This window comes from Corythoichthys intestinalis, chromosome 10 (genome assembly GCF_030265065.1).
Source record: "Corythoichthys intestinalis isolate RoL2023-P3 chromosome 10, ASM3026506v1, whole genome shotgun sequence".
Taxonomy (NCBI): Eukaryota; Metazoa; Chordata; class Actinopteri; order Syngnathiformes; family Syngnathidae; genus Corythoichthys; species Corythoichthys intestinalis.
Window position 1 is genome coordinate 12676486 of NC_080404.1, and position 23720 is coordinate 12700205.

At 39.2% G+C, this 23720-nt stretch overlaps 1 protein-coding gene across 5 annotated transcripts in view; it reads left to right on the plus strand.

Annotated features, from left to right (window-relative positions):
• Positions 1-23151, plus strand: part of map3k4 (mitogen-activated protein kinase kinase kinase 4) — a 48601-nt gene extending 25450 nt beyond the window's left edge. For 4 of the 5 annotated variants that reach the window (XM_057847456.1, XM_057847459.1, XM_057847458.1 and 1 more), the window contains exons 13-27: positions 136-269; positions 4801-4879; positions 4986-5064; positions 7427-7520; positions 7745-7867; positions 12153-12253; positions 12343-12423; positions 12757-12948; positions 16056-16126; positions 16405-16521; positions 16633-16792; positions 16858-16980; positions 21984-22090; positions 22195-22374; positions 22445-23151. In XM_057847456.1, coding sequence (XP_057703439.1) covers positions 136-269; positions 4801-4879; positions 4986-5064; positions 7427-7520; positions 7745-7867; positions 12153-12253; positions 12343-12423; positions 12757-12948; positions 16056-16126; positions 16405-16521; positions 16633-16792; positions 16858-16980; positions 21984-22090; positions 22195-22374; positions 22445-22465 — 1662 coding nt within the window. In that variant the 3' untranslated portion in view covers positions 22466-23151. The remainder of the gene's footprint in view (positions 1-135; positions 270-4800; positions 4880-4985; positions 5065-7426; positions 7521-7744; positions 7868-12152; positions 12254-12342; positions 12424-12756; positions 12949-16055; positions 16127-16404; positions 16522-16632; positions 16793-16857; positions 16981-21983; positions 22091-22194; positions 22375-22444) is intronic. The other variant, XM_057847457.1, reaches the window with a different exon arrangement.
• Positions 23152-23720: the final 569 nt, after the last annotated feature.

Consider the following 23720-nt stretch of genomic DNA (forward strand, 5'->3'; position numbering starts at 1 on the left):
AATATGACAGTTCAGCGGTAATAGGAACATTACGGCCAGAAAATTGTATATTATAAACTCATTGATATGCTGGATTGTTTTAATGTGTCTGCTTGCTTGTATGGTATTTTATATCAAATGTTTTGTTTATCACAGTACCACAAGGAAGTGGTGCGGCTCATGTCAGGGGAGTACAGGCAGAGGATCGGTGAACGCTACATAGCCTTTGCTCGCAAGTGGATGACGTATGTCCTGACTAAGTGTGAGAGTGGCCGGGGTACCAAGCCCAGGTAAGCCTGCAGCAAGTGACAGTGTGTCGTGTACTGCTTTTTCTGTTTTGTTTTGGGTTCTTTTTGGCTTGGGATCATGGGTTTTGTTACCTTTGTGTTGCTCTCGGCAACCATTTATACATGAAAAACATCCACTCTACTATTGAATAAGGCAACCTACTACTAAGTATATCAAGTATCGTTATCTAACTTGAACTTTAAACACTTCCAACACACCATTTGCCCTCATAAACTAATTTGGGCTGTTCAGTGCTATGTTTGGAATTTTAAATAACATGTCAAATCATCCCTTCAGAGCCAGTACATTAACCAATACAAAAAAGTGCTTTTTCCAAATATAATACAGTATTGATCAGATACCAGTTATTCACGTAACATGTGTATTGACTATTGAATTTGTAGTTTCTCATTAGGGCTGCAAATAACGATTATTTTTAATAATCTAATAATCTAACGATTAATTAAATGATTAATTGATTAATCAGATAAATGGCCCTTTTCAATTACCTTCACAACTTAACTTGAAGTTGTTTTAGGCATGTTCATATACTTCACTATCAGTTGACGGGACACAGGGCTCGGGCCCGATCCATAGAGGGCCTATTATAAAAAAACTTCAAACTTCAAAAATTCAAATATTTACAAAACCAAAGCTTCTACTGACCTAAAACCAAAACAGGCACCTCCTTTAGGCATATATGAAGTTCCATGAGCAGCGACATAAAGAAAAAAAAAAAAAAAAAATTCTTTCCCTAATAAAATCCCAGTTATTTTTTCATACAAGTATAACAAAATTAAAACAGCTATAAATTTCTCAAATTTTACACTAGATGCACAAAAATCACCAAACGCAGAGATAATTATAGTTTCAGGATCAATGGCAATACTTATCATGTCATATTAGTTTTTGCTCAGAATAGCAACTTAACATTTTTTTTTTAAATTTTGTGCAAGTTTTCAACCGCTAATAAATCTCAATTTTCACATCAGAAACTTCATACTTGAAGAAAGCATGCAGAATCATCTTCATTTTACTCAACTGAAACAAAATTTGTATTTTTCTATATATAATCACAACTTATTTAGGTTGGATTCAGATGTTACTATTGTTTCAGCACGTCACATCTGGCTCTCATCGTTTTAGATGGAAATGAAACAGGTAAAAGGCGAATTTTTTTTACATAGACGCAGAAATGTCTACATTACTACTTTTTTTTTGCCAAAAAACGGGCTGTTGGCCAAAAATTACCTCATCATTTGACTGTAATGTCACACTACTGTGTATGGATACAACATGGTGGCCATCACAAAACAAACAGCTTTTTAAGTTGAAATTTATTGTAAATAAATGTACATCCCAGAATTTCTATAGATACGAACATAGAACAGTCTAGATTCTTTGTTAAAAAACAAAAAAACGGGCAGTTATCATTCATTTTACATAAACATTTCAAGCTAAAGTTACGCTAATTTTTCCATGCCTTTGAATGTTTTATATAATAATTACCTTGAATCCTCGACCAAATCAATCTTGAGACACACCTTCCTGCTTGTATGCACTAAAACATTAGTCCTTTTTCCACCTAAATCCGGCGTTTGAATGCAGCGTGTGTTTGAGTTTATCACTGTGACAGCCAAATGCTTTGCCTGGGTCGGACCCGACGGGAAGGCATGGTGCAATGTTTGTGGGAACTGTCTTGTCAACTGATGGTGAAGTCTATGCCATATTGCAAGTAACAATGAAGACAAAATGGATGACTATGTCCTTCAAAAATAATAGTTTATTACAACTTCCTCACTTAACTTTAGTCTACAACTGTACTGTTTTACGTAAATAAAACTTGTTAAAGTTTTAAATATTAGTTCTGTATAAGAAAAAAAATTCTCAGTCCACAAATCAGACGAAAGTCCTGTTCAGTCAAATTTTTAAAAAAAATTGCTGCTGATTGACATTTTTTCTTGTGGGCAAAGTGCTGATATAAATGGTGTCAATGACTCAATTATTTTCTTTAAACAAACTAAACAAAAAAAAATCAAATAAGGAGGAGACAACTATAATGAATCAGACAGCAAAGAGCACTGGAGATAAGAAGAGCTAAGACAAGGAAATATGACGAGTGTATGTTCAGGGTTCCCGCGGGGTCTTAAAACGTCTTAAAAGAATTGAATTTATGAATTTGGAAATAATACCTGAAAAAGTATATATAGATATAGATATAGATATTTTCATATCTGGGTCTTAAAATTTATAATATATGTAACTTCTTCGTGTTTCATTTCTCCTCAAAAGTGTCATTTGTCATTTTGATTAAATAACGTAGCCTAAATAGATAAACAGGATAGAGGAGCCAATCATTGAGAACGCATTGCAGCCCGGGGTCAAAATCATCGATTGCGAGCACTGATGGATTATGGGATATTGTGTAGTTCTTATGATGTGCTAACCCAAGTCAAAACGGCTTTGAGACCAGCTGAAATAGATCACAATTATACAGATCGACGTCACTGCCGCTCCTGCATGCTCCGGTTGACTTTCACTCACGTCCCGATCATAGGATTAATAAATTATTAACCCATCCCGCAGGATTCCCGCATGAATCACTTGCCACGACGGGAGTCCCGACAAAATGTTACACTACACAGACGCAGATTTTTTTTTTTGTTACACCTAGCCATACATTTCATATTAGAGATATGGGGAAATGTAAATTCAACGACGCGTGGTTAAGTAAACAATCCCTTCGCCATTGGCTCAAACCAGTGGATAGTAGTGTTTAAGGCTTTTTGCATTGTATGCAAAAAAATTCAGCTGGGTGCAATGGGCATGAAGGCGCCAGAGTCCCATGGTAATTTGTCCAAGCATATAACCTCCATGAGAGGAAAGAAACTCCCTCCATTGCCTGTGTTTTTCAGTCTGCTTGTTTAAGACAGCCAGCTGCTCACAAGCCTGAAAAGACAGAACCTAAAGCCAGCCAGCAAGCTCCTAATGTTAGCGAAGCGACAGCAGCTAACACTAGCCATTTAGCTGCTAGTGCTGCAGTCCCCCTGCATCCTAGCCCAGCTACGATTGCTAGTGGATTTGCGAGAGTGGATTTACGCACATTGTTTGGGGCCGCAACAACCATGAAATCAGAGGTGTTGTGGACTCTGCACACCATTGCTAAGCACAATTCCTACAATGGAAATGAAGGCATTTCTGAGCTTTTCAGGTACATGTTCCCGGACTCTGACATTGCCAACATCTTTACTTGTGGTGCCGACAAAACGGCTTACGTAGCCAAATTGGTGGTGTTGCATGAGGAGCCTATTCAATATGCTGCATTCTTATTGCCTGGTACACCAGACTCACCGCTGTTCCAGCTATTTCTCTCAGTGTTTGAAAAATACAGGGAGAACAGTCTGGCCGTGCCAGGCAAGCATTCTTACATCCTGCACACATTCTACATTTCTACTTTCGAGAAACAACACAAATTCACTGATTTTTTTTTTTCTTTGTCAATATAGCTGTGAAACAGGTATTATGTTTTTTTAAAATGGTCTTAATCAGGTCTTAAAAAGTATTAAATTTAACTTGAGAAAACCTGTAGGAACCCTGTATGTAGCATTTGGCTTTAGGCTTGAACTTTTACAGTGGGAGATAAGGAAAGACCAGTCTGTTTACTGTGTCTAAAAATGTTTGCAGCAGACAGCAGGAAGCCAAATCAATTAAGATGTCACTTAAAGACATTAGACCCCAATCACATTGATAAGCCACTTGATTTTTTTTCAGCGGAATTGTGCAAAATATTACCAACAATTGTCCCGCTTTTGTCAGTAAGCCAGCGAGCACTGGCATACCAAGTTGCTCATTGCAAAATCGCCCCACACAATAGCAGAGAAGCTGATTCTCCTTGCAGCAACAGAAAATAACAGGGGGCGTAACAGAAAATAATGGAGAATCACTGCATTACACGCAAACAAGGACCCAAATGGGACTGCTCATAGCTGCTGGCAAAAATCGATTATCAAATTAGTTGGCAACTAATTTATTAATCGATTAATTGTTGCAACCTTATTTGTCATGGAGGGTAGTATGAGAGTGTAATATTATGAAAGTATTATATTATTCCTATATGAATTCAGATTTGTAGAATTAAATCATGCAATTTATTTGTATTTGTAAAATATTTTCCCAAATTTACAGTATGTGCTGCTTGTTTCGTGAAATGGTTCCATGGCAACCCAGCTTTACAGTAACCCTTAGGTTCTACAGTAACGTCACTTATTGTTTGTAGTTCTTTATGCATTTACCCATTTCCAAACCTAAATTGACATGAAGAGTGTGTGCGCCTGGACCACCTTCTGTTTACTGTGACATCATTTGAGCCACTATGTAAACCGCTGAAGAAGAAAAGAACTGCTTTCGTTTTCCCTTGAAGGATTGTGTTGCCAGTCCCATTCATCCCAGGACATTCTCAGGACAAAAGCAAAGCAATTTCTGATTTTGTATAGAAATGTATTGTATGTTTGAATTGTGCAACTTTTTCCTTAGGTGGGCCACACAAGGGTTTGATTTTCTTCAAGCGATTGAGCCTGCCTTTATATCAGCATTACCAGAGGATGACTTCCTGGTAAAAAAAAAAAAAAAAAAAAAACAAAACAAAAAACATACACACAAAAACACAATCATCTTGAAAAATTTTGTTGCCGGACTGTTTATAGTTTTTTTCCCTGCAGAATTTACAAGCTCTGATGAACGAATGCATTGGACACGTGATTGGGAAACCTCATAGCCCGGTCACTGGCCTATATGTTGGTGAGACAATAAGAATATACCACATTATTTATTTAATAATACTGACAGTAACACACAGTATGTATAATGTTATTGTCTATGTATATTCTTAAGCTCATTAGTATTTTTTGGGGGGCGGGGGGGGGGGGGGGGTAAAACTGTTTAGATTCTTTTTTTATTTGGCCTTTGCTGTCAAATTCTAAACAACTAAAACTAAAATGAAGGTGATTTTCAATGGTGTAAAATAAATGATATGCTCAGTATGAGGCTTTTAATTGAAAATTTGTGCAGAGTATGCAAAATGAAACGATTGCATTCATACATTTTGTAGCTTGTAGTTGAAATAGATTTAGTGTGATGGCATTATTGCCATTTTTTAATACTTCGTAAATGTAACAAATACATTTTGATATCATTCATTCATTTTCCATGCCGCTTCATCCTCACGAGGGTCGCGGAGTTACTGGAGCCTATCCCAGCTAACTACGGGCAGTAGGCAGGGGACACCCTGAACTCCCACACCCATACCTACGGACAATTTAGAGTATTCAATCAGCCTACCATGCATGTTTTTGGGATGTGGGAGGAAACCGGAGTTCCCGGAGGAAACCCACGCAGGCACGGGGAGAACATGCAAACTCCACACAGGAAGGCCGAAGCCCGGGATTGAACCCTTGATCTCAGAACTGTGAGGCAGACGTGCTAACCACTCAGCCACCGTGCCGCCCATTTTGATATCAATTAAACAAAAATGTCATCCATTTAGGAAAAGTGAAAATTGACTGTCATTGTATTTTTTCCTTTTACATGTTTTATTCAGCTGAAATATAATTGCAGCTTGAGTGATTAACTTAGATTTAAGGCGCTTTCACATTAGACAAAGAGGACCTGGGTCTAGTTGGAGAGCTCCCTCACAACAACATTTGAAAATGATTTGTTGAAAAGTTCAGCATTCACACTGTGCTAACCGAACTTTCCGAGTAGCATCACATGGACGAAAGGCACGCTAATTGATTGGACAAATACAAGAGAAAATACTGGGGGAAGCGTGCAGCGTCACAGCTGCACGTAATGTAGCATAAATCAAGTCGCCGCTCAGCTCGCTCCCTCCTGACTCACCATGCTGACTGAACTGGAGTACAGTGGTACCTCGTCATACGATCGCATCCGACATAAAATTTGACTAGCCATTTGTTTCTACACACGACGACGCTCAAAATACGACGATTTTTGACAGGGCCGCAGTTTCTTTGTTTTCCCGTAAGACGGACGCATGACGGATTTTCTTGTGAGAGAAATCAAAATGGGTTCCACGAACGAAGTGCCGGTGGTGAAAAAAGGTAAAAAGTTAGGCTTACCATTGAAATGGAAATGATAGAAAAATATGAGTGTGGTGTGCACATCCGTGAACTGGCCAAAAAATACGGCAATAGAATGTCTACTTTCGACGGTCCTCCTCCGACCTCCGTTCACTAGTCTTTGTAAGTTAAGGTAACAATTATTACTGTTGTTACATCGCCAAAGAAATCACCAGCTTCATCAGGTTTCTAATAATTTATTCCCTCAACTTGTGCAACATAACGCGCTTACTGTCCGCCGCAGCTGAACATGAAAAGTTAAAGTAAAAAGTACTACCTCACTCTGTCAAGTCAGCCAAGCGATGCGTTCAGGTACACCACGCAACTCATTCGCCACATTAGAACCCGATTAGTTACATTATTAAAGGTATTATTATTATTACTATTATCATATTATTATTCCTATTTTTCTTCATAATGTATTTCTTTTGCTCTGTGTTATTGCCATTTTAATAGTACCAGCAGTATTTATTAAGGATTTAGTGTAGGTTTTCGAGCTTTGTAACAAATTAATGGAATTATAATGTATTCTTATGGGAAAATACTGCTCGTCATACGACCATTTAGACTTAAAAATAAGATCCTGGAACGAATTAACTTCGTATGTAGAGGTACCACTGTATATAAAAAATACATAGGGGAAAATTAAACCACGAAAGGGAACAAAAGCCACACAGGCGTGCAATTGCGCTCACTTTCGTTGCTTTCACAGGGTGCACGTAAAGTGAACTGAGACCCACCAGAGTTCGTTTGTTTAGTCTGAGCTAGAGTTCGGATGTGTGTTCACATTTACAAAATGAAGCGGACTATCTAAGAAAAATAACTGTTTAAAACGGACCAAACAGTACTAGTGTGAAAGCGCCCTTAGAAGCTCGAGTTGATCATCAACGGAACTTTATCTTAAGCGCGAGAAAGCGGTCCTTGAATGCTGAGACCCTTCACACATGAGCAGCTCTCATTCATTTCCAAATACAGGTCCTTTTCCCGGATTCACAATTAAGCTCTGAATTTGTTTGTATTTCCAGGGCCCAGAAATAGCCCTCGGCCTGTTAAAGTCCCTCGCTGTCACAGTGACCCACCAAATCCAAATCTCTTCATCCCCAATGCTGAACCTTTCAGGTTGGTGATTAGTCAGTTATTTAAGCAAACATTGTTTTAGTCTTTGCTCCTTTGCTTTGCTGCTTCTTGCTTCTACTAAGTGTGTGCGTTCATGTAAGCGTGCCAGTGTGTTTGAGTGAATCACCCAGCCACGTACCCACACTCGAGTCCGTGCACATCTGACCCGAGACGACCGACTCCTCTGAGGCCGGAGCTCCTCAGTGTGTTTGTTTTTTACCACGCAGCTCTCGAAGTCTCCCCTGTGACCTCCGGAATCAGCTTTTCCCCAACGGCCCTCGGCCTATCCCACAGGGCCCGGGGGAACACGGACACGCCAAAGCTCCTGGCAGCACCCCCAATGACGTCAGGTAGCCCCATTCCCCTGGTCAGCTGCCAGAAAGAACACAAAGGGCCAAGATGTCCTCAATCAAAATCTACTCTAACCTTTTTTTTGTAGGCTACATTGATATGTCTACACTACATTAATCAGATTATATTGCATTTCTTGACGACAAAGAAAGAAGTGAAAGAAAAAAAACTTCAGCGATAATAAAAGATAATTTATTTATTAAGGGTAAAGTGCACACATCAACTTGAGTGTGACTATGGAAAATACACAGTACAGATCATAGTTATATCTTACATGCAATTGTTATTCTTTTAGACCAGTGGTTCTTAACCTTGCTCACGGTACCGAACCCAAGTTTCACATCTGCAACCCTTCGGAAAAAATAATAAAGCCATTTTTTTTTTTTTCAAAATCAAAAACGATACAGCTAAGCTAGCAAGCAAATATCTAAGTGAAATCCTTTTACTACAAATAATTTTCCTGTTGATATTCACGTCGGAAAAAGAAAGGAAACACTGTCTCGTCTCATTTTTGTTTCATTTCACACTGTTCCCTTTTTTTCAGTTTTCATGTTAACATTCAATCATTTTAGTGTCTCATCCTTGAATGACGTCCTATTTTCATGGCGTAAAGTGTAACGCAAACGTTTTTTTATTATCTGAGCAGTCCACAATGACTGTAGATCTATTAGACTTTCTCATACCTAGGGTTGCCAACTCCCTGAAAAATAAAATAAGGGACACCTCATTGGTAAAGCCAGCCAGCCCGATAACCGTCACCCTTTATTTTTTTGTATGTGAAAAGTGATCGAACCACTCTTGTAGACATACAGAAAGTGTACAGTTAACCAAAATGTTTGATTTCTGTGTATACAGTCCAAAAATTTGATTTGTTTTTGTGTTCTGACTCCTTTGCAAAATTTTAATAATTATTTGTGTTGCTAATTAAAATAGTTAAAGCATGTACTATATAATTAATGGGCAAAGATAATCACTGTCTGCGGCAGATACTTTTCAAATCTCATCCATTACGAAGATGGATTTTTCTGAGTACAGTTGCATGAAAAAGTACCTGAACGTTTTGGAATTTCTCACATTTCTGCATGAAATCAAATGTCATCTGATCTTTGACAAAATCACACAGATGTAAAAACAGTGTCTTCTTTAACTAAAACCACCCAAACATTTATAGGTTTTCATATTTTAAAGAAGATAGGATGCAAACAATGACAGAAGGGGTGGGGGGATAAATAAGTGAACCCTCTGCCTAAGGAGACTTAAAGAGCAATTGAAACCATTTTTTACCAAACAATTTAAGTCAGGTGTGTGCCCAATAACTTATGAGTGGTTTAAAGCTGCCCTGCCCACCAAAAAACACACACCTAGTAAGAATGGTCTTGATTAGAAGCATTGTCTGACGTACATCATGGCCCGATCAAAAGAGCTGTCTGAAGACTTGCGATCAAAGATTGTTGATTTGTATAAACCTGGGAAAGGATACAAAACCATCTAATAAAGTCTGGATGTTCATCAGTCGACAGTCAGAGAAGTTCTCTACAAATGGAGAGTTTGGCACTGTTGCTTCTCTTTCAAGGAGTGGCCGTCCACCAAAGATGACGCCAAGAGTTCACTGCAGAATACTCAGAGAGGTAAAACTAACCCTAGAGTGTCTGCTAAAGACTTACAGAAATCACTGGCACAGTCCTATGTCTCTGTGCACACATCAACTATATGTAAAGCTATGGCCAAAAATGGTGTTCATGGGAGGACTCCACAGAGGAAGCCATTGCTCTCTAAAAAAAAAAAAAAAAAAAACAGTGTTGCTCGTTTAATGGTCGCAAAAAGGCACTTGGACACTCCACAGAAGTTTGGCAAAATATTTTGTGGACTGATGAAACCAAAGTTGAATTGTTTGGGAGTAACACACAATGTCATGTGTGGAGGAAAAATGGAATAGCTCACCAACATCAACACCTCATCCCCCCCCTTGAACCATGGTGGAGGGAGCATCATGATTTGGGGCTGTTTGCTGCCTCAGGGCGTGGATAACTTGCAATCATTAACGGAAGAATGAATTCAAAAGTTTATCAGGATGTTTTGCAGGAAAACCTGAGGCCATCTGTCAGACAGTTGAAGCTAAAAAGAGAATGGATGCTGCAATCAGACAATGACCCAAAACACAGAAGTAAAACAACTTCAGAATGGTTTCAGAAGAAAAAAATACACATTCTGGAGTGGCCAAGTCAAAGTACAGACTTTAACCCCATTGAGATGCTGTGGCATGACCTAAAGACAGCGATTCAGACATCCGAGGAATCTGGCTGAACTACAGCAGTTTTGTAGAGAAGAATGGGCCAAGGTTAGCCCTGATTGATGTGCCAGGCTAATCTGCAGCAACAGGAAGCGCCTGGTTGAAGTTATTGCTGCTAAATGTGATATTAAATGTGATTGTTCATTTATTTATCCCCCTTCTGTCATTGTTTGCATTCTATCCTCATTGTAATATGAAAACCTATAAATATTTGGGTGGTTTTACTTTAAGCAGTTTTTTTTTTCCATCTTTGTTATTTTTTTCCCAAAGATTAGTCACATTTGATGTTTTTTTTTTTTTTTTTTCTTTTTGCAGAAATGTGACAAATTCCAAAAGGTTCCGATACTTTTTCATACCACTGCACCTTTCACCTTGCAGTTAATTTTGAACTCACTAATGCCACAGAATGCGCCAAAATCAGGTCTTTCATAAGTCATTTTGTGTCAATGGAAGCAACTGTTTGCTGTACTTTGTGTGAAAATGGAAAGAATGGGCTTTTAACATCCTGCTATTTACTCGGCTTTTGACTGTTGATCTCCTGATTGCTTGCTGAACGCTTGCTAGGCTCCACGGAGACACAACGTGGACGCAGCTGCTTTCATGCGTCACATGGCTATTGCTTGTATGCTTGCATCGAGCGTTTACTGCAGACTGTTAAGATGGATTCATATTTATTTGGCTCAATAATAGAATTACAGTGAACTACCGTTTATGCTTGGAATATTTTCCAGACCCAACCAACTTTGGTGTCATATTAAGACACCATATTTAAACATTTCATGCATGAATTATTTTTTTTCTTAAATGTTTTTGTAACATATACATAGGACAGTGGTCTCAAACATACAGCTTAGGGGCAATTTGCGGCCCGTGGGACGGTATTAGTAGTGTGTACAATAGTAGTGTTGCCTGCAATTATTGTGTGAAGGGCAATAAAAAATCTATATAAATAATTCAAAATTAAATCAATGAATTCATCCATCCATTCTCACGCTTATCCGAGGTCGAGTCACAGGGACAGCAGGTTTGAAGAATAAATTTTGGGGAAAAAATACAATTAAAGTGGTACCTCTACTTACGAACGTCTCTACAAATGGAATTTTCATGTTTTGACACGCCGCAATATATTGGCTCTTGTTACGAAACATTTCATACGAGAGGCAAAAAATACAGTATGGGCTGCTGCTCGCAGCCCCCAGAGTTTACTGAGTGTAACATACTTATAACTGCTCTGCCATTGGCTACTGTCTTGCATCTTCCTGCCATCTTATTGGCTAAGAGGGGCCTCTATGTGTATATGTGTATTCCAGCGTCCTCTTCATTCGTCCCTCGGGCCCTGAGGTGTTCCAACAGCTTTACGTGAACTTTTATTCTTATATGCACAACTCACATTTTATGTTTATTGTGCAGTAATGTAATTTTAACATGTGTTTGTTACATGTTTTGATGCATTATGAAAGATTTATGAATTTTTGGGATCTTGGAACGCATTGGGACATTTACACGGAAAACGAGTCTCTACTTAGAGAATTTTCACTCTATGAGTCTACTTCCAGAACCAACTTCGTAAGTAGCGGTATCACTGTATTTTAATAAATAAAATTAAAAAAGTAAATAAAAAAGCCATCAATATCCAAAAGAATAAGTCTCAATAAAATAATATGAATAAATAAACGTCGAAAAATTGACCGAAACAAATTGTAATAAATTGAAATAAGAAAGAATGAATAAGACTAAACATGTTTGACGTGCCTGTATTTTGCTCTGGGCATTTATTTGTTTTGTGACCTCACATAGCCTAACTTTTTGGCTGCCTTTGACAATCGAATGATCTCTTTCAAAAGTGAAATGGATGGAATGGATTGGACGTGCATTGCAACCAAGTACCACTAGTACAGCAAGGGCTCAAACGCTTAGCTGCAAAATAGCGGTGGTTCACTGTCTCCAGAATGTTGTTACCTACAATTCTTTAAAGGTCTCCCATTTCCTCAAAGGGGATCCAGTTTCCACGAGAACGACCGCTTGTCATCAGTTGCCGCTGAGTTGAATTTCAAGTCGCTGAGCCGCCATTCAAGCCCCACAGAGGATCGAGAAGGTGTGAACGCACATAGGTTGACACTGTTTACATAACCGTGATTCAATCCTGAAGAAAAAAACAAAAACTTTCTGGTTATTTTCCAACAGAACCTTCTTATCCAAAGGGCGATTCCAATAGCACCACGCGCAGGAGCTGGGAGCTCCACACCTTTATTAGCCAATCCAAAGGTGAATGGAATTTTGAAAAAAAGTCATTGTGGAGACTAGAAGTTCTGAAACTTTTCACACAGAGTGAACTCAACAAAATACATGGAGTTGAACAGTGTCCTTGTTTATTGAATGAAAAGTGTAATGAATATTGATTCAGTTAAAATCTATTGAATACATTTCAATAACACATCTAATCATCTTACCCCCCCCCCCCCCCCCCCACACACACACACACACTTTTTGTCAGATTCTGCGGCTCAGCAGAGCCCATTGGAAGCTGAAAATCTATTGAATACATTTCAATAACACATCTAATCATCTTACTCCCCCCCCCCACACACTTTTTGTCAGATTCTGCGGCTCGGCAGAGCCCATTGGAAGCTGTCCGGCGCTCCATCCGTAAGTTTGAAGAGAAACGCTATGCCGTGATGAAGCAGCGCAACATCATTGGTCAAGTGTGTAACACGCCCAAGTCCTATGACAATGTGATGCACGTCGGCCTCAGAAAGGTTACCTTCAAGTGGCAGAGGGGAAACAAGATTGGTAAGTATGACCTTTTTTTAATTTTTAAATTTATTTTTTTCCAAATGTATTTATTCATTTTTTAATCATGTCATGATAAATTAACATGTGCAGTGCATCCTAAAAATATTCACAGGGCATTGCTTTCTTCACAATTGATGTTACAACTGCACTGGTAGACAATAACAGGGTTCCCGCGGGTCCTTAAAAAGTCTTAAATTTAAAATCTGGAAAATCTTTAAATTGTCTTTAATATAATGGAAAATTGCAGTAGGTATTACATTTCCAGACGATGCCTTTAATGCCAGGGAAATCACTGTAGTCTGCCGTAAAAGTTCTAATTGTGTGTAGTTGCTTTATTAACAGTTGTGCAGTAGATAAGAGTTTGTTATTAATATATGTTGTCCCCAACCCGACTTGAGTTGTCGCCATTATGTCATATATTGGTTATTCGCAGTCGTAGAGGTGAGCGGGAATATGTAGAGAAGGGGAAGTGTAAATTTAATCAAAAATGCATGGAGGATGGTTTATTCAAAAGGTGGTAAGCCTCTGGTGAAAATAACAACAGTTCCCAGTGCAAAGTAGGGATGTGGCAATATATCGAAAAGGTGATATACAGTATCTTTGTAGCCCAAAAGGTTATTGATATTCTCCCATTAAGAATTGATATATCGTTTTGAAAAAGATGTCACTGTTTTTTTTTTTTTTTAAGAAGGGAACTAACAGGTTGCTACCAAAGTTAGGTCACTGGGTGCCATTGACAGTGCTAGACATCCAATTCATTTTGACTAGATTGGATATCTTGCGCCGTCCATAGGTGGATCTACTATTCAGGCGAAGTAGGCGATTCCCATAGGCCCCCAACCAGCTGCCCTTGCCCCAACGAGCAAGGGCTTGGGCCACCGGAGCCAGCAGTACCCCCAACTATTCATCATATATAACTATGTCAGCATACCAAACAAACAAATAACAAAACAAAAAAGAAAGCCATGTGAATGCTGCATTTATATTATTTCTCCCCCATACACACGCACTACAATGGACTGTTCCACGACAGCGGTATCAGTCGCTTAGCTTAGCGCCTTTTAGCTTCGCTTAGCTCCGTTTAGCATCGCTTAGCTCCGCTTAGCTGTTCGTTAGCTTCACTTAGCTCTCCCGCGTTTTTCACGCCACTAAGCGCACTATTTTTACAGCTCACTTGCTACTTTGTACGTTGGCTATCGTTTATTTCGAACACATGAGCAAACGTGCTCTCCGTGAGAGCCAAAGTGCAGTGAGGGAGAATTTGAGAACAGGCCGCTAATTCCTCTTTTAACTTTCTTCTTCTTCACACCGAACAATAAATACACGACAGCACACCCTGTGGCGAAACAATGCAGTACAGTTCCAATCAGTCATACAATAATACTCAACAGCTGGTTAACAGCATTTGCTAACGAAAAAAAAAAAAAAAAATCTATTAGTGACACCACAAGCAATGACGAAGAATGTTTTTTTTTTTTACGGAGTGGAAAGCTTTCGGTTAGCGGTTTAGCGAACGTACTATACTTCCGGTGAACATTTCAAAAATAAAAGCACGTCATGTTCGTCATATAAATAACGATTTCTGGAGTTAATCCCACATACTTCAGATTTAATATTATAATATGTAGAGTAAATAATACAGAATACAGATTCTAGACTAAGAATAGCTTTCGAATGGTACTCTTTATGACAAATATGATTGGCAATGAATAATTATTATAATTACTATACTACTATTATATATAGTATTACTAATATACTATAATAATAATGCTAGATTTTTTATTTTAAGAATTGTTTTGAATAATGTTGGAAAGGCAAAGTCAGTGTTCTGAATCTGTTTACTTTCCATTCTTTTGCACTAGTAAATGCTATCAGCATTTAACCTTATTGTTTATTTGTAATTATTGTTATTTACATGATTATTTGTACTTTAATAAAGAATTTAAGTTTTCCAAAATGGTTTTGTGTATTAATAAGCGTCAACAGAAATTTCATTGCTAAATTAGTAAAAATACAAAAAAAAAAAAAAAAAAGAAAATTATTAGATTAGTCGACTAATCGTAAAACTAGTCGGCTGACTAATCACGAGAAAATTTGTCGTTTAGGACAGCCCTAGTGTACCAGAACATATTTCCTCCACACCCTTCTCACCTTTTTAACCCCTGACCCATGAAGAGGGCCCCTGGATACGTTCGCCTTAGGCCCCAAAATTGCCAAGTCCGCCACTGTGCATATGTGGGCATTGACCCTTACACTGCACACTAAACCTTGTTTTTTTGTCTCATTGTAGCCCAGCCAAAACCAGAGGTCTTGCCACTGTGGCTGAAACTTTCGCTCCTTTCTGTTTTTATATTGGATTTCGATGTCCCTCAATTTTTCCCGTGACTTTCTCTTTCTTGAATAGTCTTTTTTCCCCGGTGCTTGGCTGGGTGCTGGGGGTTTCAGAACTTGTCGTCTTGTTGTATAACGTTGGGTGGGTACTGAGATCCTGACAATCAATCCGCGGCAGTAATCAGGTTGCGTGCCTTCACACGGGAGTGAGCCGGTGAACAAAGTGTGTTTACACCCCATGGAGAGTAACGGCTGGGCGCATGGAGTGTAAGGTTGTCGTTGAGCGGGAGAGTGTAACGTCATCAAGACACGGAACCACTGGGAATTAAGGGGAAATAAGTTCTTTTTTTTGACGCATAATTTTTACTGGCCCCACAGGGCCAGTGGTTGGAGCATTCTGTCGGCCCTGACTGTTTTAAAAGTACGTCCGGGGCACCGCGCCACTTATATTGTCGACCCCTGGAACTGATTTTGATATACGATGCCATAATCTTGGCACATCCATATTTAGTTGCCCTTATTTCTATGCAGATCGCTCAAGTTTTTCAAATTTCGAATGTGCAAAATTCTTCCATAATACTGTAGTTAAAGTAGGTAGATGGGGAAATTAAACTGACACTTTTGCCATATTCACATGTTTACACACGTTTGATAATTTATCCATAAAACATACTTGAATGACACCAATTACCAGGAAAAAAAAAAAAAAATGTATGTATGTTGGCCAAAACTTTGTTTATGATGTATGCCTAATATGTTTTTGTCCACAGGTGAGGGCCAGTATGGGAAAGTGTACACCTGCATCAATGTGGACACTGGAGAACTCATGGCCATGAAAGAGGTTGGTAGTGCAGTACTAAATACGTGTTGCCTAAACACTATTGACATGCAACACTAAAGCCTGGTTCAGTTTATTTGCGCAATGAATCCTTAGAATTGCTCAGCAGTTAATCAACTAAGAATTTCACCTAAATTTTTCATGCAAAGAAGTTCCAGATGTTATAAAAACATGGTGGGGCTTTTTCTGTGTCTGTATTGTAATGGATGTTGTGGAAACCATTTGCATCTCTTTTTCAAACCAATCCTAACACTGCAAACTTTTTTTTTCTGTGACCTCAGATTAGATTCCAGCCAAATGATCACAAAACTATCAAAGAGACAGCTGATGAACTAAAATTATTTGAAGGCATCAAGCACCCAAACCTGGTCCGTTACTTTGGAGTGGAGCTTCACAGGGTAAGGCGTGGCCTTCGGTTTTCCTACGCGACCCTATGACAGAGGCAGCCACTGCTTTTTTTTGCTAAAGCCTGTTGTTTTAATAACTGTATGTACTGTCTTACCCATCAGGAGGAGATGTACATCTTCATGGAATATTGTGACGAGGGCACACTGGAAGAGGTGTCCAGACTGGGACTGCAGGAGCACGTCATCAGACTCTACAGTAAACAGATCACCACCGCCATCAATGTCCTCCATGAACACGGGATCGTCCACAGAGACATCAAGGGTTAGTGTCCACAAAAAGTGTTCAGTGCTTCTTTCCTCTTCTTCTATTAACCACATTCCCATCAGGAGCCAACATTTTTCTGACGTCTTCTGGCCTCATCAAACTGGGCGACTTTGGCTGCTCTGTCAAGTTACGGAACAACACTCACACTATGCCAGGCGAAGTCAACAGCACCCTTGGGACAGCTGGTAAGACCACAATTTGAGTCATACATATACTGCTGCAACGAATAATCGATTAACTCGAGTAATTTGATTAGGATAAAAAGATTCAAATTAAATTTTGCAGCTTCGAGTATTCATTTAACTAAAGGGGCATTGTTGTGCTTTGTTTTTAAAGTGTTTGCATTTAGTTTTATTGCTTTGGGTGGATACACTGCTCTCTAGTGGCGATGGCGAATATGACATAACTCATTTCACATGGCTGAATCCACCTGCTCTCTATTAAGACCAACAAAAGCTAAGTTTTTGTTTGAGCTGTTTTTTTTAATGGTTTCGTAATTTAACTAACTAACTTTAAAAACTTTACGTAAAGTGATTATTTTGTTTTACCGAAGCTTTCGTCTCTCAAGGTACCACTGTATTATAAATTTATATCGTATTTTGTTAATTTTAGCATCCAAAACAAGATGCTATAGATAACAAAAGTGGATGAAATTTCCAATACATAAATCATAAACGATTCATGTTTCTAAGTTGGAAAACAATCATAGTGTAATTTTAATCAAAATACAGTGGTACCTCTACATACGATCGCTTCGACACACGAACTTTTCGACATCCGACGTAAAATTTGACTCGCCATTTGTTTCTACATCCGACGACATGCTCGAAATACGACGACAATGGCAGCACCGCAAACGAATGCACGTCGGATTTTCTTGTGTGACAAATCAACACGTTTCAGAAAAGGTTGGTACAGGTGGTGAAACAAGGAAAAAGTTGAAGCTTACCTTCTAAATGAAGACGCAAATGACAGAAAAATATGAGCGTAGGGTGGGCATCCGTGAAATGTCTCAACAATACATCTCCACTTTCCTCCTCCGACCATCGTTCGCCAGTCTTTATAAGTTAAGCTGACAATTCTTATTGTGGTAACATCTCCAGAGAAATCGCCAGCTTCGCCACGTTTTCATCATTTCTTTCACAACTTATTCAACACAAAACGCCTGCTGTCTGCCGCAATTGACGATGTTCTCAAGAAAGCATTGAAAGCGAAAGTAAACTTTCACCCGCTCCCCTCCCTCTTTGTCACGTCAGCGCCGCGGTGCCTTCAGGTACAGAAAAAAACGTCCGCCTTATTAGAACCCGTTTCGTTACACTATTACAGGAATTATTATTATTATTATTATATTATTAATCCGATTTTTAGTTATTATTTTTTTGTTTTGCTATATGTAATTGCCATTTGTAATAGTACCAGCAGTATTTTTTAAGGATTTAGTGCAGGTTTTTGGGCTGTGGAACGAATTAATGGAATTATAATGTATTCCTATGGGAAAATCCTGCTCGACATACGACCATTTCGACTTACAAACAAGCTCCTGGAACGGATTAACTTCGTATGTAGAGGTACCACTGTATTGCAATCATCCATTTGTCAATGTTATTATTCTCAAAAGGTGTTTTATTCCTTGTGTTCCCCCATGCCTATATTAAAATATATTGTATATAAAGGTAGTCCCCGGGTTATGACGTACTCGGCTAATGCGATTTCCACTTTACGACGCCGGAGTCTCGTCCAACATTTTGTCTCCTGTTGTTTTTTTTAAATTTTATTATTATTGTTTTTTTAAGTTGCATAATCAGTACCTTATTTTACCCCACAGTGTCTTATTTTTAGCTTTTCAGACGTCAAAAAATTTTGCTTTTTGAAGCTTTTTACTCCCTTCACCTCTGACGATTTGTAAAGCTGGAACACACATATGTACACTTATGTTCAAAACGACCCGCATATTTACAATAAAACACTTGACACAAAACAGTTGGTGTTCAAACGTCCATCTAGTCTGATCTATCTGTAATTTTAGTAGATAAAATTAGCCTAATTTTCCTCACAAAAGTCTACGAATGCTAACGTATGAACAGTTCTCATAGCAAATTGCTCTGACGTAACTCCATAAACTGTAGCTGTAAACTTAATTACAAATGCATACACAAGCATATATTAGCTGAAACAACTTACAGCCTTAGGTGGGCAAAACCACAGCACAGCTATCCTTTATCCAGTCAGACGTCTTGGTCTGCTTCTTAGGCTACGTCTACACGAGGATGGATAACTGCCTTACACGTGTAATTAGTTAGACTATGCGGCATGTTGGGCACACTAGTATAGCACTTGTCCGGATTGGTTTTTACACGGATAATGTAGGCGGGTAATATTACCCACCGCTTAATATGGACTGCTGTCTCAGTACAACTAAGGAAGTGACATCACAGAGAGTGCCATCGCCATTTTTAGTGCGGCATGACGGCATTGTAAACAAAGAAGGCGGATGATTAAGACTTGGCATTCATGCTCCTCTTTTCTTTTCCACACATGGGCTCGCTCGACTTGAACGAGCTGTGATGAGCTGATCATGCATTCACACATTTTTCTAGAACCTTCAAACGTACGTCGCAATAATTAGCTTTATTTCAAGTGCCCATTTGTGGTACTCCTATTGCGGAATAGTTCATCGTTAAGTCTCCCAACACAATGCCGACTGAACTGGAGCATTTAAAAACCCTGAAAAGTTAACTGCGTGGTACCCCAAGTCACAGAGGCGCTAGATCAGTTTCATTTTGATGACATTTCCGCCTGTCAAAACTGTCGCCACTTCCAGGAGAGCCACTGTTATGCACAAGCCCTCGTGGCGGCGGTTTCCACTTCCAAGATATATATGCAGCACCACACCATATTTTCTTATTTGAAATTTTCCAAGTAGTGAGTGCGCAACTGAGCATAGATTGTAACATCCCAAACAACAATGTCAGGCTTTCGTTTTTGTTCTTTTCTAAAGATTTATTTCAATCACAACTCGGCGACTACTCTTAAAAGCCGAGTGTGCCCTCAGTCCCTTCACTCTCACTCCTGCGTGATGTGTTAAATTGCAATCACGAAAAAAACAGTCATCACAAAACAGCGTTCCCGAACCCCTGGTCTAGAAGGTGTAGTAATTTCGGAATTTCCCGCTGGTTTCCGGTTCAGAGGTAAACCAGGCTTCTCTTTTTTACGCATGTGTAGTTTGGCAAATGCAGGCATACCTTGCAGAAGCGGAGGGTCTAAAACGCACCTTAAACAAAGAGTGGAGAGGTATAAAAATAGTCGGTAAAATACCCTGGAGAAAATATCTGTCCTTGTGTAGACGAAGCCTGAGTCGTATAAGATGACAGTCCAGCCAGATCCAACGCCGCAACCAGAGGGCAGTGTATCCATCATTAAACAAAATACAATAATTTTGGATAGTTATTTTGGGGGTACTTAAAGGGTTCATTCTGACTTGCACGGAAATTCGGATTACGTCGCCAACGTAGGAACGAAACTCGTTTGTAACCCGGGGACTACCTGTATGTGTGTGTGTGTGTATGTGTGTATATATACAGTATATATATACAGTTGTGGTCAAAAGTTTACATACACTTGTGAAGAACATAATGTCATGGCTCTCTTGAGTTTCCAGTTATTTCTACAACTCTGATTTTTCTCCGATAGAGTGATTGGAACAGATACTTCTTCGTCACAAAAAACATTCATGAAGTTTGGTTCTTTGATGACTTTATTATGGGTTAACAGAAAAAGTGATCAAATCTGCTGGGTCAAAAATAAACATACAGCAACACGAATTAGCATTTTCTTGTGAGTGATTATTGACTTGAACAATCATTGACTTGAACAAGTCAGGAAAGTCACTTGGAGCCATTTCAAAGCAGCTGCAGGTCCCAAGAGCAACAGTGCAAACAATTGTTTGTAAGTATAAAGTGCATGGCACTGTTTTGTCACTGCCACGATCAGGAAGAAAACGCAAGCTATCACCTGCTGCTGAGAGAAAATTGGTCAGGAGGGTGAAGATTCAACCGAGAATCACCAAAAAGCAGATCTGCCAAGAATTAAAAGCTGCTGGAACACAGGTGTCAGTGTCCACAGTCAAGCGTGTTTTGCATCTCCATGGACTGAGAGGCTGCCGTGCAAGAAGGAAGCCCTTGCTCCAAAAGCGGCACCTTAAGGCTCAACTGAAGTTTGCTGCTGATCACATGGACAAAGATAAGACCTTCTGGAGGAAAGTTCTGTGGTCAGACGAAACAAAAATCGAGCTGTTTGGCCACAATGCCCAGCAATATGTTTGGAGGAGAAAAGGTGAGGCCTTTAACCCCAAGTACACCATGCCTACCGTCAAGCACGGTGGTGGTAGTATTATGCTGTGGGGCTGTTTTGCTGTCAATGGAACTGGTGCTTTACAGAGAGTAAATGGGATAATGAAGAAGGAGGATTACCTTCAAATTCTTCAAGATAACCTAAAGTCATCAGCCCAAAGATTGGGTCTTAGGCGCAGTTGGGCGTTCCAACAGGACAATGACCCCAAACACACATCAAAAGTGGTAATGGAATGGCTAAATCAGGCTAGATTTAAGGTTTTCGAATGGCCTTCCCAAAGTCCTGACTTAAACCCCATTGAGAACTTGTGGACAATACTGAAGAAACAAGTCCATGTCAGAAAGTCATCAAATTAAACTGAACTGCACCAATTCTGTCAAGAGGAGTGGTCAAAGATTCAACCAGAAGCTTGTGGATGGCTACCAAAAGCGCATAATTCAAGCGAAAATGGCCAAGGGACATGTTACCAAATATTAGCGCTGCTGTATGTATATTTTTGACCCAGCAGATTTGATCACTTTTTTCTGTTCACCCATAATAAAGTCAGAAAAGAACCAAACTTCATGAATGTTTTTTGTGACAAAGAAGTATCTGTTCCAATCACCCCATTCAGAGAAAAATCAGTTGTAGAAATAACTGGAAACTCAAGAGAGCCATGACATTATGTTCTTCACAAGTGTATGTAAACTTTTGACCGCATATATATATAATACAGGTCAGTTCTGCATCACAAGAAAGCACTATTGTCTTCGTAAATGCAGGTTTTAGGACACAATCTGTGAATTTCTTGCAAATGCCTTACTATCCAGTTAAACCAGTTTTTCCTCACCCTGACCAGCATACATGGCACCTGAGGTCATCACCAGAGCAAAAGGGGAAGGTCATGGCAGAGCAGCAGACGTATGGAGTTTAGGCTGTGTCCTCATTGAGATGGTCACAGGAAAGGTAAAGGAACGAATCATGAATACATTGTAGAACGTCCTCACAACCACGAGAGGGCGCAGTTGTATATAAAACCCACTAATTCCTTTTCCTCTTATCATATGCAGAGACCTTGGCATGAGTATGAGCACAACTTTCAGATCATGTACAAAGTTGGCATGGGCCACAAGCCCCCCATCCCAGAGAAGCTGAGTACTGAGGGCAAGGACTTCCTGGGCCACTGTCTGGAGAGCGAACCAAAGCAACGATGGACGGCGAGCATGCTGCTTGACCACCCCTTCGTCAAGGTTAGTAGAACTGAATATGACAAATATTATACAATAGACAATAATATAAACTGTCTCCTCTCTGCTTCAGGTTTGTACAGATGAAGAGTAAACACGAGTTACTTTTGGTCTTTCCAAGCACACACACTGTTGACCACGCAACTGTGGATTCGTTGACTTTTTGGCTGAAGGCACATGCAGTTAAACTAAGGAACACAATCCATACAGAGGACATTTGGACCAGTGGACCTTTGTCTTTTGACTTTAAGTGTATATATAATGTAAGAATTGCATCTGCATTCATTTCTTGTATAAACAATATTGTAAAGTCAAAAGTAATTATTGTTCTCACTGGCTTAAAAACCCGTTGAAAAGGTGTTGAGCATTACTATTATTATTTTTTAGCAAATAAATGGCTAGGGTCTGTATGTGGTGGTGGGTGGGTACAAAACCTTATGGCACTTTTACACTGTTTACCTAAGGGGGCAGTTAGTTGAGTAGAGGAGGGAAGAATCTCATTTCAGTTTATCTTCTGCGCCTTGGGGGGTGTTGCCGAATGGAAGGAACTGCAGCTTTTGAAAACCATCCAAATATATTTATCTCTCACCAAGTGTGAGCAATGGGAAGGATTTTTTTTTTTTTTTTTTAATTTTACTGAAAAAGCTGAAAGTATGAATCCTGCGCTACCCATACGACAGAGGATGAACGTGGCCTGCCCCCACTCTGCTGCTCGAGTCTTGCTGCTCTGTTTGCAATGTACAAACAATAATAAACCAACATTTTTTTAAAGAAACTTGTGTATCATTTTCAATACAAAGGCACCTAATACTGTATCAGTGACTGCATGCATCTTTGACAACTGCCAGGGCATAACAGCAGATAATCCAATTCTTTCGGGCTGCAAGACTATATGCCTTGGTTCCTTCAAATTTTATATTTAAAAAAATGTTACAATGACACTGCTTAAAACGGGACCTTAATCATATGAGTGCATTTTTTTCCTCATCAGATCACGTGTTTTAAACAGTTTCACGTGACCTGTGCTGAATGAAATTGCATCCTTTCTTTTGGCTGAACACTCATTTCTCGTGTTAAATTGACCGTTATATTTATCATGCAATGACTTGATAATGAAGCTTTTTTTCCTACTGTTGCATCAATAGGCTTCCAAAGAAATGCAAAAAGTTGTAGTGTCAAATTGTGTTGAGTTGGCGTCACAAGTACATTACTCAAAAAAAAAAATAAACATATTGTAACTAGTGCTGTCAAATTTATCGCGTCAACGGGCGGTAATTTTTTAAAATAATCATGTTAAAATATTGACGTATTTAAAGCATGCAAGGAATGACCTGCTCATGCATTGCCTC